The following is a 17,769-nucleotide window of genomic DNA, read 5'->3' on the forward strand; positions in this document are numbered from 1 at the left end:
TATTTGTGTGATTTTATTTTGTGTACCCGGCCAGCAAACAAGTTTTGATTGCTTTTGGCTTCGCATGAAAATGAGTGGCGAGCAGCTCGTTGCTCATACGCCGCGTATGACGTCAGACCACGAATTAAGCAAGGAATTGGGCTTTGCTTTTCTTGATAGCTTGTTTCGCCCGGTATACACACAAGGTTTGGAGGTCACACGGTGTTCCATCGTCCATTATGCAGCTGATCTATTGCACTCCGCATTCGGACATAACCACTTCCAGATGCTTTTTTCATTCGCACCCACCCGACCCAAAGGTCGTTACAAATCAATTGTGCTATTGAGTGTATCGGACAATATGGCGAATAAATCTTGATCTTAACGTGGCTTACTCAGCTCCGCCGGAGACGCCCACGTAGCGCCGCTGCCGCTCGGCTAGACGATCTCTGAATGTATCTACAAACATGGTTGGTGGCCAGCATGTGCTGACTAATCATTCAAATTGAATTGTGCATCCGACAGACGCAGCCGTTAGCCCGGCCTAATTTGGTTTGCCAATTTGGCCAATTTTGTGCCAATACTGGCACTGTTTGCTACCCAGGCGCACGCCCTGAAAGTTCGTGCTGCTCCGTTTTGTGTACCTGACAAGCTCAAACAGATAGACCGACCGCCGGCATCGGGCGTCAAACATCAGACATCTGTTTGTTTTGTTTTTATTGCCACTTTCACAAAAGATCGATGCGGTGTGCGTGCGGTTTTTATTGGCTTATTGAACTCGGTCTTCGTGGCAGACGGGGCCAGGAGCGGATCTAGAACTCAGACCTCTTGGAAATAAACTAGTAAAAAGTATCTAAAGATATTGAATTTGGATTAGTGTAGGTTTGTTTGATATTTTTTTGGCTAAGATACGTGTGCCCAAGTTTCGGCCCGCTCTGCTGGATCCACACCTGGATTCAAGCGGCCTACGCATCCGTCGGAATCTAAAAAACCTACGCTGGCCTGGCTTTAACTTTTTTGCCTTTTGCGAAGGCGTCGCTGGCTGGAAAACGCTTCTGCCGGCGCCGCTGCCATCGCTTTCAGCCGGCAGCGCACAGATAGTCGGTCGAAAGCAGCTCCAGACGCGATCAGTACGTTTTGAGTTGTGCTTCGCGACGGTTGGTGATCTTAAAAGTGCTCCGAACACGAACAACAGTGCCCGCAGTCTCTCGGTTTTGGTGTTATTTTTTGTGGCTCTGCATCTGTATCTGTATCTGTAACTGTATCTGTATCTCGATCGGCTCCAACCCGCTGCATCCGTAACTCTCTCCTTCCCCTCCCAGTGTGTTTTTGTGAGCGAGAGTGCTAAGCTTTTTGCTCGCACGTCTAACGTTTGCCAAAGTGTGCGTATCGCTGCCTTAACTTGAACTATGGGTCGCATGTTCGTGTGCGTCTAATAAATATATTTAAAAATAAGCATTTCGACATACCGTCGTGGAAAATATGTGACACACACCACAACGAAATATACCAGATCCCAACAAGCACGTCCCATTCAGTCGCGCGTTAATATTAAAAAGCCATCCGAGTGCCAAAAGCAACGAAGCGAGCAATAATTGTGATTAATAACAACGAAACAAACGAATTTCGACCGCAAATTAGCCGCATAAGGCCATTCAAATAGCAATAGTCCAGCCAGGTGCACTCACTCACGGCACCCAAACGGTGATTACCTCATCTGTGTCAGCGCTCCGCCAGCAAAATGGTATCAAAGAGCAATAAAAAGAAACAAGTGTCTCAGCAGCAGCAGTCGTCGACGTCGCCGCCGCCGCCAGCCACATCGACCACAACATCAACGTCGTCGGCCGAGGCCACGAAGCTTACCAAAAAACTGGGTCCCGATGCGTTCGCCACTCTGACCACCAGCAACAGCTCCAGCTCCATGCAGCACGAATCGGTGACGTACGGTGGTGATCCTGTCGGGCCGAGCACTTCGGGTGCTTCTCTGCCAGCGGCTGGAGTGAGGAGCTACAGCAGCCGCAGCCAGAGCAAGAGCAAGGCATCCCAATCGCATTCCTCCTACACAGAGCAATCTCAGTCCCAGCTGCAGTCCGAGCAGTACAGCAGCAAGATCTCGCGGGATTATGCCAATCAGAAGATCATCTCATCGATTGATCTGCTCGAAAGTGAAAAGAAGGAGCCAGTATTCTCGGTGCCCATCGATGTGGTGGAGATCACAACGCCCACGCTATCCGTCTCCGCCAGCGGGGGCAGTGTCTCGAAAATGTTCACGTCCTCGTCGATGTCTTCCAGCCAGCAGCAGCAGCAGGCCAGTAGCTCCAGCTCGTACTTTGAAGCCACAACCAGTTCCAGTCGGTGCGCCAACGAAACGCTGATTGCCAGCGAGAGAGCCGACACGGCTACCGGTATGACATCATCGGGGCCGAGGAAACAGGTTGGCTTCGATACAAACACCAAGACAGTGACAAACGCCACCACCAGCAACAGCAGCAATATCAACAGCAGCACAAGCACAAACATCAACATCAACACCAGCGGCAGCCGCAGCAGCAATGTGAGCGAATCTCAGAGCGTGCCAAAGCTGCCAATGAGCGGAACAGCTGATGCTCCCGCATCGGTGACGTCGCAAGGCTACCCAGAACCGGTTGCCGTGTCGTCTGGCGCGACCACAACAAAGGCGACGTCATCGACGCGACGCAACGATAAACTGGACGTGGCCAGTGCTAGCACAGCTGTTGATAGAGCTACGTCATCGTCGTCGATGGTCGACCAGAGGTCCACCAAGGAGGTTAGCGAGAGTTCAGTCTTGAAAAGCTCCACCAGCAGCAAGCAGTCGAAGTCGTCGTCCAAGAAGGAGGTGTACGATGTGAAGACCAAAACCTGGACGGAGTACAGCGATGGCAGTTCTCAAGGACCGAGTAAGACCCGGCCGACCTTTGAGCGGTATGTCAGCAAGGAATCCGATGGCACCTCCAAAGTAACGTACAAGAAGAAGATATACGACAGACGCAACAATCGGTGGCGCGTGGTGGACGAACGGACGGTGGACAGCACCGCCGACACGGGCTATCCCGAAATAGTCGATGATGTCATTAACACAACCAGAACCACATACACCACCAAGGTGTACGACACGAAGCTCGGCAAGTGGACTGTTGTGGACGAGAAGTCGTTCACTGATACGAAAGCTTTTGTGCCCAATGACATTGCTCGTGAAATCGAGAAAGATAATACCGATGTTGCAAACATAACGACTACAACGGAGGTGACGAAGGTAAGTCGGTGATTGTGCGTGCCTGCGTGTGGGCGTACCTTTGACTCTCCCAAATGCCATCGAACACCTCGTCGTGGGTGTGCGTTTGGTTTAAATTCTAAGGAATTTTCTTTTGGCTTAATTAGATTTTCGATGCGAGCATCAACGACTGGCGCGTTCTGGACGAGAAGGTGCACACGGATGTAATTGAGAAGATCGTAGAGGCTCCCAAGAAGACCATTTACGTGGACGAGTTTGTGGAGATTGAGAAGAACACCTCGATATCGGAGAACAACGAAAACATAACCCTGAACTTGAAGGAGACATCGAAACACCAAAATATTACGGAAAATATTTATGATGAAATCGATTATGTGCGCACTGATAAGCAACGACTAAACGACTCAAGAACCGTGAGTAGATTAGTTAAGCAAAGAACCTAAATATTTGTGTTCAGTAAAACGTTGTTGAATTTATCACTGCTTTAAATATATTGCTTACTAATAATTTGTTTGTGCTTTTATCATTAGCGAGGAGTTGCAAAAAACAAGTCAACAACACATAGTGAAAGATGCATTTGTGAAATCTGCACATGCGGGTAAGATTCAGTGTATGCGTACATAATCGCTTATACTAATTGCCTTTTAATTTTAGGCGGCACCATTGCTCAAGCAGTACAACGAAGTCTACAGAAAATACGGTTATTCAAACCGAAGGTAAGCGTAATTGTATAAATAAATTATAAAAAAGTTAACACCTTTTAGTTTCCACAGATAACGTTGACGAAGCATATACAAGGATACGTACAAATACATGGTCGAAAGAAGATAACATTCCCAAGCAAAACGAAGACATTCTAGTGGACTATATAGTCATTAAGAAACCAGAAGACAACTTAAGACCTGAGGGAGACTTTATAGTTCCTCCAAAGGAGCCATACAAGCCGGGGGAAAAACGTGAAAAGATTGTGCATACCGACAACCTCCGTACAGAAGGAGAAATGACTTTTGTAGAGAAGGAGGAATACCAATATACAGTTCGACCGGGATACGTTAAGCCTACGGACAATCTAAAGCCCGAAGGCGAGTTTTACAGTCCGGAAAAACCTAAGTATCAACCAGGAGATCGGCCATCTCAAGTGCGACACCAAGACAATCTAAAACCAGAAGGCGAATTTTACACGCCTGAGAAACCAGGATACGCTCCAGCCGATCGTCCCACACAAAAAAGGCCGGTTGATAACCTTAAGCCGGAGGGAGAATTTGTCTCACCAGAAAAACCCAAATACAACCCTGCCGAAAGACCTGAAAAAATAATAAGAAGTGATAACTTGAGAACTGAAGGGGAAATGACATTTGTGGAGAAAGAGGAATATCAATATGTTACACGACCGGGACAAGTCAAGCCAACGGATAACTTAAGACCAGAGGGTTCATTTTATAGTCCTGAAAAGGCAAAGTATTGCCCTGGCGAACGTCCATCTCAAGTGCGTCCAGTTGATAATCTTAAACCAGAAGGTGACTTTTATACACCCGAAAGACCAGGATTTGAATCTGCAGAAAGGCCAGCTCAAAAAAAGCCGGAGGACAATCTTAAGCCAGACGGGGAATTCGTAAGGCCAGAGAAACAAGTTTACAAACCGGCCGATAAAACAGAAAGAATTATTCGGAAAGATAATCTTCGTACGGAAGGAGAAATGACGTTTGTAGAGAGGGAAGAATATCAATATGTGGTACGTCCTGACCAGGTTAAACCTTTGGACAATCTTAAGCCTGAGGGAGAATTCTACAGTCCCGAGAAACCCAACTACAAACCCGGCGAAAGACCTTTCCAGGTTAGGCCAGAAGACAATCTCAGACCAGAAGGTGAATTCTACACACCGGAAAAGCCAGGATTCAGGCCTGCTGAGAGGCCCGAACAAAAGAAACCACAGGACAACCTGAAACCCGAGGGCGAATTCTACAGTCCCGAGAAACCCAAGTACAAGCCAGGCGAAAGACCTTCCCAGGTTAGGCCAGAAGATAATCTGAGGCCCGAGGGTGAATTCTACACACCGGAAAAGCCAGGATTTCGGCCCGCTGAGAGGCCAGAGCAAAAGAAACCAGAGGACAACCTGAAACCCGAGGGCGAATTCTACAGTCCCGAGAAACCCAAGTACAAGCCAGGCGAAAGACCTTCCCAGGTTAGGCCAGAAGATAATCTGAGGCCAGAGGGTGAATTCTACACACCGGAAAAGACAGGATTCAGGCCAGCTGAAAGACCAGTACAGAAAAAACCACAGGATAACTTAAAGCCGGAAGGCGAATTCGTGAAGCCTGAGAAGCAAGTATACAAGCCGGCCGATAAAACTGAAAGAATTATTCGGAAAGATAATCTTCGTACGGAAGGAGAAATGACGTTTGTAGAGAGGGAAGAATATCAATATGTGGTTCGACCTGACCAGGTTAAACCATCGGACAATCTTAAGCCTGAGGGAGAATTCTACAGTCCCGAGAAACCTAAATACAAGCCAGGTGAGAGACCTTCCCAGGTTAGGCCAGAAGACAATCTCAGACCAGAAGGTGAATTCTACACACCGGAAAAGCCAGGATTCAGGCCTGCTGAGAGGCCCGAACAAAAGAAACCACAGGACAACCTGAAACCCGAGGGCGAATTCTACAGTCCCGAGAAACCCAAGTACAAGCCAGGCGAAAGACCTTCCCAGGTTAGGCCAGAAGATAATCTGAGGCCCGAGGGTGAATTCTACACACCGGAAAAGCCAGGATTCCGGCCCGCTGAGAGGCCAGAGCAAAAGAAACCAGAGGACAACCTGAAACCCGAGGGCGAATTCTACAGTCCCGAGAAACCCAAGTACAAGCCAGGCGAAAGACCTTCCCAGGTTAGGCCAGAAGATAATCTGAGGCCAGAGGGTGAATTCTACACACCGGAAAAGACAGGATTCAGGCCTGCTGAGAGGCCCGAACAAAAGAAACCACATGACAACCTAAAACCCGAGGGCGAATTCTACAGTCCCGAGAAACCCAAGTACAAGCCAGGCGAAAGACCTTCCCAGGTTAGGCCAGAAGATAATCTGAGGCCCGAGGGTGAATTCTACACACCGGAAAAGCCAGGATTCCGGCCCGCTGAGAGGCCAGAGCAAAAGAAACCAGAGGACAACCTGAAACCCGAGGGCGAATTCTACAGTCCCGAGAAACCCAAGTACAAGCCAGGCGAAAGACCTTCCCAGGTTAGGCCAGAAGATAATCTGAGGCCAGAGGGTGAATTCTACACACCGGAAAAGACAGGATTCAGGCCTGCTGAGAGGCCCGAACAAAAGAAACCACATGACAACCTAAAACCCGAGGGCGAATTCTACAGTCCCGAGAAACCCAAGTACAAGCCAGGCGAAAGACCTTCCCAGGTTAGGCCAGAAGATAATCTGAGGCCAGAGGGTGAATTCTACACACCGGAAAAGACAGGATTCAGGCCTGCTGAGAGGCCCGAACAAAAGAAACCACATGACAACCTAAAACCCGAGGGCGAATTCTACAGTCCCGAGAAACCCAAGTACAAGCCAGGCGAAAGACCTTCCCAGGTTAGGCCAGAAGATAATCTGAGGCCAGAAGGTGAATTCTACACACCGGAAAAGCCTGGATTCAGGCCAGCTGAAAGACCAGTACAGAAAAAACCACAGGATAACTTAAAGCCGGAAGGCGAATTCGTGAAGCCTGAGAAGCAAGTATACAAGCCGGCCGATAAAACTGAAAGAATTATTCGGAAAGATAATCTTCGTACGGAAGGAGAAATGACGTTTGTAGAGAGGGAAGAATATCAATATGTGGTTCGACCTGACCAGGTTAAACCATCGGACAATCTTAAGCCTGAGGGAGAATTCTACAGTCCCGAGAAACCTAAATACAAGCCAGGTGAGAGACCTTCCCAGGTTAGGCCAGAAGACAATCTCAGACCAGAAGGTGAATTCTACACACCGGAAAAGCCAGGATTCAGGCCTGCTGAGAGGCCCGAACAAAAGAAACCACAGGACAACCTGAAACCCGAGGGCGAATTCTACAGTCCCGAGAAACCCAAGTACAAGCCAGGCGAAAGACCTTCCCAGGTTAGGCCAGAAGATAATCTGAGGCCAGAGGGTGAATTCTACACACCGGAAAAGCCTGGATTCAGGCCAGCTGAAAGACCAGTACAGAAAAAACCACAGGATAACTTAAAGACGGAAGGCGAATTCGTGAAGCCTGAGAAGCAAGTATACAAGCCGGCCGATAAAACTGAAAGAATTATTCGGAAAGATAATCTTCGTACGGAAGGAGAAATGACGTTTGTAGAGAGGGAAGAATATCAATATGTGGTTCGACCTGACCAGGTTAAACCATCGGACAATCTTAAGCCTGAGGGAGAATTCTACAGTCCCGAGAAACCTAAATACAAGCCAGGAGAGAGACCTTCCCAGGTTAGGCCAGAAGACAATCTCAGACCAGAAGGTGAATTCTACACACCGGAAAAGCCAGGATTCAGGCCTGCTGAGAGGCCCGAACAAAAGAAACCACAGGACAACCTGAAACCCGAAGGCGAATTCTACAGTCCCGAGAAACCCAAGTACAAGCCAGGCGAAAGACCTTCCCAGGTTAGGCCAGAAGATAATCTGAGGCCAGAGGGTGAATTCTACACACCGGAAAAGCCTGGATTCAGGCCAGCTGAAAGACCAGTACAGAAAAAACCACAGGATAACTTAAAGCCGGAAGGTGAATTCGTGAAGCCTGAGAAGCAAGTTTACATGCCGGCCGATAAAACTGAAAGAATTATTCGGAAAGATAATCTTCGTACGGAAGGAGAAATGACGTTTGTAGAGAGGGAAGAATATCAATATGTGGTTCGACCTGACCAGGTTAAACCATCGGACAATCTTAAGCCTGAGGGAGAATTCTACAGTCCCGAGAAACCTAAATACAAGCCTGGTGAGAGACCTTCCCAGGTTAGGCCAGAAGACAATCTCAGACCAGAAGGTGAATTCTACACACCGGAAAAGCCAGGATTCAGGCCTGCTGAGAGGCCCGAACAAAAGAAACCACAAGACAGCCTGAAACCCGAGGGCGAATTCTACAGTCCCGAGAAACCGAAGTACAAGCCAGGCGAAAGACCTTCCCAGGTTAGGCCAGAAGATAATCTGAGGCCAGAGGGTGAATTCTACACACCGGAAAAGCCTGGATTCAGGCCAGCTGAAAGACCAGTACAGAAAAAACCACAGGATAACTTAAAGCCGGAAGGCGAATTCGTGAAGCCTGAGAAGCAAGTATACAAGCCGGCCGATAAAACTGAAAGAATTATTCGGAAAGATAATCTTCGTACGGAAGGAGAAATGACGTTTGTAGAGAGGGAAGAATATCAATATGTGGTTCGACCTGACCAGGTTAAACCATCGGACAATCTTAAGCCTGAGGGAGAATTCTACAGTCCCGAGAAACCTAAATACAAGCCAGGAGAGAGACCTTCCCAGGTTAGGCCAGAAGACAACCTCAGACCAGAAGGTGAATTCTACACACCGGAAAAGCCAGGATTCAGGCCTGCTGAGAGGCCCGAACAAAAGAAACCACAGGACAACCTGAAACCCGAGGGCGAATTCTACAGTCCCGAGAAACCCAAGTACAAGCCAGGCGAAATACCTTCCCAGGTTAGGCCAGAAGATAATCTGAGGCCCGAGGGTGAATTCTACACACCGGAAAAGCCTGGATTCAGGCCAGCTGAAAGACCAGTACAGAAAAAACCACAGGATAACTTAAAGACGGAAGGCGAATTCGTGAAGCCTGAGAAGCAAGTATACAAGCCGGCCGATAAAACTGAAAGAATTATTCGGAAAGATAATCTTCGTACGGAAGGAGAAATGACGTTTGTAGAGAGGGAAGAATATCAATATGTGGTTCGACCTGACCAGGTTAAACCATCGGACAATCTTAAGCCTGAGGGAGAATTCTACAGTCCCGAGAAACCTAAATACAAGCCAGGAGAGAGACCTTCCCAGGTTAGGCCAGAAGACAATCTCAGACCAGAAGGTGAATTCTACACACCGGAAAAGCCAGGATTCAGGCCTGCTGAGAGGCCCGAACAAAAGAAACCACAGGACAACCTGAAACCCGAAGGCGAATTCTACAGTCCCGAGAAACCCAAGTACAAGCCAGGCGAAAGACCTTCCCAGGTTAGGCCAGAAGATAATCTGAGGCCAGAGGGTGAATTCTACACACCGGAAAAGCCTGGATTCAGGCCAGCTGAAAGACCAGTACAGAAAAAACCACAGGATAACTTAAAGCCGGAAGGTGAATTCGTGAAGCCTGAGAAGCAAGTTTACATGCCGGCCGATAAAACTGAAAGAATTATTCGGAAAGATAATCTTCGTACGGAAGGAGAAATGACGTTTGTAGAGAGGGAAGAATATCAATATGTGGTTCGACCTGACCAGGTTAAACCATCGGACAATCTTAAGCCTGAGGGAGAATTCTACAGTCCCGAGAAACCTAAATACAAGCCTGGTGAGAGACCTTCCCAGGTTAGGCCAGAAGACAATCTCAGACCAGAAGGTGAATTCTACACACCGGAAAAGCCAGGATTCAGGCCTGCTGAGAGGCCCGAACAAAAGAAACCACAAGACAACCTGAAACCCGAGGGCGAATTCTACAGTCCCGAGAAACCGAAGTACAAGCCAGGCGAAAGACCTTCCCAGGTTAGGCCAGAAGATAATCTGAGGCCAGAGGGTGAATTCTACACACCGGAAAAGCCTGGATTCAGGCCAGCTGAAAGACCAGTACAGAAAAAACCACAGGATAACTTAAAGCCGGAAGGCGAATTCGTGAAGCCTGAGAAGCAAGTATACAAGCCGGCCGATAAAACTGAAAGAATTATTCGGAAAGATAATCTTCGTACGGAAGGAGAAATGACGTTTGTAGAGAGGGAAGAATATCAATATGTGGTTCGACCTGACCAGGTTAAACCATCGGACAATCTTAAGCCTGAGGGAGAATTCTACAGTCCCGAGAAACCTAAATACAAGCCAGGAGAGAGACCTTCCCAGGTTAGGCCAGAAGACAACCTCAGACCAGAAGGTGAATTCTACACACCGGAAAAGCCAGGATTCAGGCCTGCTGAGAGGCCCGAACAAAAGAAACCACAGGACAACCTGAAACCCGAGGGCGAATTCTACAGTCCCGAGAAACCCAAGTACAAGCCAGGCGAAAGACCTTCCCAGGTTAGGCCAGAAGATAATCTGAGGCCCGAGGGTGAATTCTACACACCGGAAAAGCCTGGATTCAGGCCAGCTGAAAGACCAGTACAGAAAAAACCACAGGATAACTTAAAGCCGGAAGGCGAATTCGTGAAGCCTGAGAAGCAAGTATACAAGCCGGCCGATAAAACTGAAAGAATTATTCGGAAAGATAATCTTCGTACGGAAGGAGAAATGACGTTTGTAGAGAGGGAAGAATATCAATATGTGGTTCGACCTGACCAGGTTAAACCATCAGACAATCTTAAGCCTGAGGGAGAATTTTACAGTCCTGAGAAACCTAAATACAAGCCAGGAGAGAGACCTTCCCAGGTTAGGCCAGAAGATAATCTGAGGCCCGAGGGTGAATTCTACACACCGGAAAAGCCTGGATTCCGGCCAGCTGAGAGGCCAGAGCAAAAGAAACCAGAGGACAACCTGAAACCCGAGGGAGAATTCTACAGTCCCGAGAAACCCAAGTACAAGCCAGGCGAAAGACCTTCCCAGGTTAGGCCAGAAGACAATCTCAGACCAGAAGGTGAATTCTACACACCGGAAAAGCCAGGATTCAGGCCAGCTGAAAGACCAGTACAGAAAAAACCACAGGATAACTTAAAGCCGGAAGGTGAATTCGTGAAGCCTGAGAAGCAAGTTTACATGCCGGCCGATAAAACTGAAAGAATTATTCGGAAAGATAATCTTCGTACGGAAGGAGAAATGACGTTTGTAGAGAGGGAAGAATATCAATATGTGGTTCGACCTGACCAGGTTAAACCATCGGACAATCTTAAGCCTGAGGGAGAATTCTACAGTCCCGAGAAACCTAAATACAAGCCAGGAGAGAGACCTTCCCAGGTTAGGCCAGAAGACAATCTCAGACCAGAAGGTGAATTCTTCACACCGGAAAAGCCAGGATTCAGGCCTGCTGAGAGGCCCGAACAAAAGAAACCACAGGACAACCTGAAACCCGAGGGCGAATTCTACAGTCCCGAGAAACCCAAGTACAAGCCAGGCGAAAGACCTTCCCAGGTTAGGCCAGAAGATAATCTGAGGCCCGAGGGTGAATTCTACACACCGGAAAAGCCTGGATTCAGGCCAGCTGAAAGACCAGTACAGAAAAAACCACAGGATAACTTAAAGCCGGAAGGCGAATTCGTGAAGCCTGAGAAGCAAGTATACAAGCCGGCCGATAAAACTGAAAGAATTATTCGGAAAGATAATCTTCGTACGGAAGGAGAAATGACGTTTGTAGAGAGGGAAGAATATCAATATGTGGTTCGACCTGACCAGGTTAAACCATCGTATAATCTTAAGCCTGAGGGAGAATTCTACAGTCCCGAGAAACCTAAATACAAGCCTGGTGAGAGACCTTCCCAGGTTAGGCCAGAAGACAATCTCAGACCAGAAGGTGAATTCTACACACCGGAAAAGCCAGGATTCAGACCTGCTGAAAGACCAGTACAGAAAAAGCCAGATGACAACTTAAGGCCGGAAGGAGACTTTTACAGTCCAGAAAAGCAACATTACAGGCCTGGAGAACGTCCAACGCAAGTTCGACCTGAGGATAACTTGAGACCCGAAGGGAGATTCTTTGCTCCTGAAAAGCCAGGATATAAGGCCGGAGATCGACCGGTACCTAAGAAACCTGTTGATAATCTAAAGACTGAAGGCGAATTCTTTACTCCCGATCGACCAAAATATCAACCAGCCGATCGAGTAACTGTTGTAAGGCAGAAAGATAACTTGAAGGTGGAAGGAGAATTCTACGTTCAAGAAAAAGAGGTCTTTAAGCCAGCTGAAAGGCCTAAACAGAAAAAACCTCATGATAACTTAAAACCAGAGGGCGATATGGTTATACCAGAAAAGGACAAATATAAGCCTGCCGATAAGGTGACAAGAGTTATTCATAAGGACAACCTTCGTAGTGAAGGAGAAATGACTTTCACGGAAAAATCTGAGTACCATCATGTTGTTAGACCCACCCCAGTGAAGCCAGAAGATAACCTGCGGACCTCTGGTAAACTTTACGTACCTGAAAAGCCCGGTCATACAATTGGTGAACGCCCCGAGCCGGTTAAGCCTAAAGACAATTTGAAACCAGAAGGAATTATGTATACCCCGGAAAAACCAAAATATGAGCCCGCTTCCCGTCCAGAGCAGAAGAAGTATGCCGACAACTTGAAACCTGAGGGTAAGATGCACATTCCCGAGAAGGATGGGTACCGGCCTGCCGATAAGGTGAAGACGGTTATTAGAAAAGATAATTTAAGAACCGAGGGAGAAATGACATTCACCCAGAAGGAAGAATACCACCATGTTAAACGACCGGAGCAAGTAAAGCCAAGTGATAACCTAAAAGTCGAAGGTGAATTCTACACTCCCAATAAAACCTCCTTTACACCCGCTGAGCGACCAATTCAGAAGAAACCAAAAGACAATCTTAAGCCGGAAGGAGAATTTTATAAGAGAACAGACCGCAGCGAGACCGATAGCAAGATAGTTACAGAAACCGTTAACAGAGAAACGCCAAAACGTCCTGTTGACAATCTCAAGCTAGAAGGGTCTATGACAGTAACCAGAAGAAATGATTACAAAAGTACGGCGAACACAACGGTCGATAAAGTACAACGTACTCAAAAAATTAACCACAATAGTTCATCTATTACTTTGGGAAGTGACACTACAATCCGAAAAACAACAAATCAGATGAACTATGTGTCTGGCAAGGACGCTGTCAAACAAGTCGATTCGAACGGCCAAAATCCGGTTGACGGTCTCATTGTTGTATCTACAACAAAGGTAACTACTGTCATAGGAGGGCGTCATAAGAAGGAACCAGAAACCGAGTATGTCAAGAGGCCCGCTAAGATAAACGTAATAGAAAATGTTGCGAAGAATACTACCACGACAAACATCGAAAACACTCAAAACATCCATAAGGAATCCACATCCTTGCAAAGAAATCAACAGGTCATAAAGGGTTCTGCTTTAACTACCGAAAGGATCACGGATACGGATGTATCCAGTACCGCTATTGAATCTAATCGTAGACATTTAACCGATAAGAACACTGGCGACATAACCTCAAGAGTTATTTCCGGTGGCTCAGTCTCCAATAACGTAACGGGCGAAACATCGTCTCGCGTGATTTCAGGCAGAAATGTTACGTCTAACATCACTGAGAATTCGACTTCACGTGTGGTGTCAGGCAGAAACGTATCCAGTGATGCATTTGGCGAAACCACCACTCGTGTTGTATCCGGAAGATCGGCCTCGAATAACATTACCGGCGATACAACAAGCCGGGTTCTGTCTGGAAGCACAGTTGGACACAACATCAGCGAAGATTCAACATCGCGAACGGTCTCAGGGGGTAGAACTTCTGCCAACAATATTGTGACCGGAAGCACATCGTCGCACATGACCACTTCAAAGCACTTTCATCATCGAAAGAGCGAATTCTCGTCAGAAGCCGACGTCTCTAACACGGTCTTCCATCGCAAGAACGTAACCACCGATTCGAATACAGCCAATGGCAGCCTGACGTCCAATGGAAAGATGCAGCGCAAGAGCATACTGAATCTACACGAGCAGCCCTCGAGCACCACCACCTATGGTGGGGAGCGTCAGAGTTACAGCAGCATCCATCGCCAAAATCGCGACTCAGACGCAAATGCAACTTTTTCGAGCGAGCGTCGCACCTGCAACGTGCACAAAGAGAACCGGGAGCACAACGTGAAGAACTCGTCCACAATGACCCGCATTATTTCTGGTGGAACCAGCGGTTCGAATGCCGAACGGTCAACGGTGACGCGCAGCCAAGTTTCGGGTGGTGGCGGCATTGATTTTTCGTCTCAATCTCATTCCCACACCGGAAGCCATACCAGCCGACACCGTGGAAATCAGCAGGTGTCCAGCTTAGGCGGTGGCATCGATTTCCCCTCCTACAGTGCCCATGGCCATGGCGCCGAGCGTGTGGTCACCCGTCGAGGAAATCAGTCCTCAATTAGTCTGGGCAATGAAAAGTTCACCGGCTCCAGTTTGTACAAGAGCGAATACATAACTGCCCCAAAAACGACGTGTGCTGTGCATAAGATTAAACAAGGAGCATTCCAACATACAAGGAGTACTCAAGAACACAAGTTCTTCAAGACCTCAAACTAACACAGCCCGACTATGAGTATATTATACATATCCTTTGCTTTACTAACACAAAAATCCCATATTAATGATAGGCTAAGCTTCCATGACAATATACGTTTTATACAATATACAAACCAATCCGAAAATGAATATTAACAATAAAGACAACATTCTTAAATCGACGTCTTTGGGTTTCTTTGCACCAAGAATGGGGTTTTCTTTTAGGATCAACTGGAGATGATGTCTTTATTGAGAGTTTAAAAGATGCTAGTGTCGTTTTAAGGGCTAGTATGTAAAGGTAACTGTATATTTAAACGTTAAAAAAATCCGCTCGGCTATATATAAACAATGAGTTCTATCTATAACATACTCATACACTTTGTTTTGCATTTGTATAATGATGTACATTTGCAGTTTATCGTTTTACTCTGTTCAATTTGTCTATATCTTATAATGCATATTAACACAATAAATATTTCTCTTTTTCTCATATTCGTACATACTTATGTATATTTATATAATCATCGTTTCTCTTAACTTATTCATTGTGTATATCATATATCAATATTACTTTTGTTTGGAAGACATTTTTTCGCTTGTTTGGAAGACTTGCGTTTCGTTTCTTACAGACTAACATTATTGTTTTATAATTTCGTTTCGCATTTATGGTATTTGTTTAACTCGATCCTCGATATTTTGGACACAGCCAAATTGATGACAGAGCATCTGGAAGACTTGCCATGCCCAAAAGAGTCGAGTATCATAAATAAGAATCTTTTGATTGGATAGTTTACATTCAATTTAAAATGGAAGACCGATTTCAAATGCATTTATGAGGGCATTGCCCGAATCGTAGATACCAATAACGCCGAAGAGCACGCCGAGCCCAATGATGAGGTAGTCTTTGGCTATTTCCTTCTGATCGAGCAGATGCCCCTTGATCTTGATGTGGAAATAGCAAGGCCAGATAAAGCTGAGCATTGTGCCAGTGAAGCTGCCAATGAAACCCATCAGAATGGAGAAGTGGGGAATGAAGATGGCCATCAGTATGGTGGATACAATGACGCCGACACGGAAGCCCAGACCCCAAACCTTCAGTTCCCCGTCCAGATTCCAGATGGTTGGAAATTTGGTCTTTGGCGGACCTCTAAAGAAGTTGCGCTCGAGCAACTCACAGGCAGCATAGTATGGCAAGGGGTAGCTCAGAAGGGCCTTGATGACCAGGAAGAAGTTCACCATGCCCTTGAAGCCCTGCGAGTGCAGATTGTTGGTAATCACCTGCTGTGTGTCGTTCTGGAAGGTCAGAAAGCAGATGTACCCGAATCCGGCCTTAAACACAGCAGCCGCTATGTGAGACCAGTCCAGCATCCAGTTGAACTTGGAGCGATCGATCATGTTGCCCTCGAGCGTGGGCAGAAAGATCTGGGAGGTGTACGAGAAGACGATGACGCCCAGTGAGATCGGAAAGTTCTCCATGTCGATGCTGAAGCGGACCTTGGACCAGCCCCAATCGCCAATCTGCAGCAGGCAATAGCCCAGTATCACGGCGTTTATCACGATGTGCGACATTGTGCACCAGAACGAGAGCGTTGATACCATTTTCAGTGACTTAAGGAATCCCATGGGCAGCAGGAATATGCCCACGAACAGCATCCAGGATCGCGAGTCGAACGAGCCCTGTGGATACGTTCCGGCCAATAGATCGCCGCACACCACCACGTACAGGATGCAGGTCATCAGTAGCTCGATGAGCTGGGCAATGCTGACTGCCCGGGCGCCCAATTTGGGCCCAAAACATACCTTGGCTATGGCCACATAACTGTCGCGTACTCGCACCATTTGTCCCGTTGCCGGATCCGGTTCGTATAGACACTGCACCAGGACCTTGCCTGTATAGCAGCAGATGTGTGCTATTCCCACCATGGCCACAATGGCCCAATAGCCGCCGTGGAGCACGGCAAATGGCAGCGATACGATGAACATGCCCTGAATGGCGTTGGTCACGTTCCAGGCCGCTTGGAATTCGTCGATTTTGCAGCCGCCGCCACCTTCTCCCTCGCATACAAATGAGCTTCCCTCGGAGGCGATGCTACCTTGCCTGCGGAAGATGGGTTTGGGATGAGTTTAGCACGACAGTTAACTTATACTTCTATAATGAGGATAACCCACCTAAAGCCGTCCGTTTGCTGATACCGGCCGTCGTACTCATTGAAGGATGTGCTCTGGTACTCGTTCCTGTACTCGCCATCGCCTCCGTCCTCGCCATCGTTTGTCCAGCTACCGGCGTTCCGGAAGGGATTCGAGCTCATCTCGGTGGTGTCTCCGCCATCCATGCCCGCCTCCATGGCCTTGTGCTGGGCCTGCTGGCTGTGGTGATGCTGCTGGGCGGTGCTACCCGGCGGTTGCTCGTAGTCCTTGCGCTCTGGAATTTGCTGTCGGGCCGTTTGCACGGCCACATTGAGTATGTTTCTCAGTGGCGGCAATGGCGTGGCTTTCAATTTGGCTATGAATGACATGTTGGATGCTGGCTACTAACGGCCCTGATGATGCTGGAATGGCTTATGGCGATGGCGGTGTTGGTGGTGGTGGTGGTGGTGTTAGCAGTGTTGGAGGTGGGGGTGGTATTGCCCTGATGGCGGCGGCTGCGGTGGTGTCAAGAAGGCGTGCGAAGTATATCGATTTTATCAGAATTTTCTTTAACAATTTCGTTGGCCTCCAGATTCCGCAATGGTATTCGAATTTCTTAACTACTGTCGTCACATGGGGATTAACAATCTAGAAAATAAAACTGAATTTTGACTCAGATTTTTGCCTTTGATTGCGACAACTTGGCGCCTTTGTGCGAATGGAGCGCGTTAATCATGCGATTCTCGGATACTTGCACATCCTGCTCACTCGAATCTCGAAGTCCGGTTTGAAAAAGCGAGCTGAAACTGTCGTAACCGATGCGGAAAATAGTTGAAAAATGCTTTCGAAATTTATGTAACGTGGAAAATCCGTGGCCGTGCGAATGGGAAAAGAAAATCTTTGCACTCCAACCTGATGGAACTGGCAGTGCGCAGGATCCGGTCGTGTATATATCGGGTGGCTGTGTCAGTGTCATATGGTCACGGTCCATACGCGTTCCACCCCCAAAGAAGCTGTCACTGGG

General features: G+C 47.6%; 2 protein-coding genes across 3 annotated transcripts; one reads left to right on the forward strand and one right to left on the reverse strand.

Annotated features, from left to right (window-relative positions):
* The first annotated feature begins 1,159 nt into the window (after window positions 1-1,159).
* Window positions 1,160-14,800, forward strand: LOC6609103 (titin). Of its 2 annotated transcripts, none has more exons than XM_032715294.1 (5): window positions 1,160-3,253; window positions 3,379-3,645; window positions 3,763-3,830; window positions 3,887-3,948; window positions 3,997-14,800. In XM_032715294.1, the coding sequence occupies exons 1-5, from the start codon at window positions 1,721-1,723 to the stop codon at window positions 14,637-14,639; spliced, it is 12,573 nt and encodes a 4,190-aa protein (XP_032571185.1). In that variant the 5' UTR covers window positions 1,160-1,720; the 3' UTR covers window positions 14,640-14,800. The 2 variants fall into 2 exon arrangements, with proteins under 2 accessions (XP_032571185.1, XP_032571186.1); XM_032715295.1 differs by having other exon boundaries at window positions 4,006-14,800.
* LOC6609104 (vesicular inhibitory amino acid transporter) lies at window positions 14,659-17,716 on the reverse strand. Its single transcript, XM_002033771.2, has 2 exons — window positions 16,788-17,716; window positions 14,659-16,716 (listed from the first exon to the last, which is right to left on the reverse strand). Exons 1-2 carry the CDS (start codon window positions 17,132-17,134, stop codon window positions 15,420-15,422), a joined length of 1,644 nt encoding a protein of 547 aa, XP_002033807.1. The 5' UTR covers window positions 17,135-17,716; the 3' UTR covers window positions 14,659-15,419.
* Between the last annotated feature and the right edge of the window lie 53 nt (window positions 17,717-17,769).

The sequence above is a fragment of the Drosophila sechellia genome, chromosome 2R (assembly GCF_004382195.2).
Source record: "Drosophila sechellia strain sech25 chromosome 2R, ASM438219v1, whole genome shotgun sequence".
In the NCBI taxonomy this organism is placed as follows: domain Eukaryota; kingdom Metazoa; phylum Arthropoda; class Insecta; order Diptera; family Drosophilidae; genus Drosophila; species Drosophila sechellia.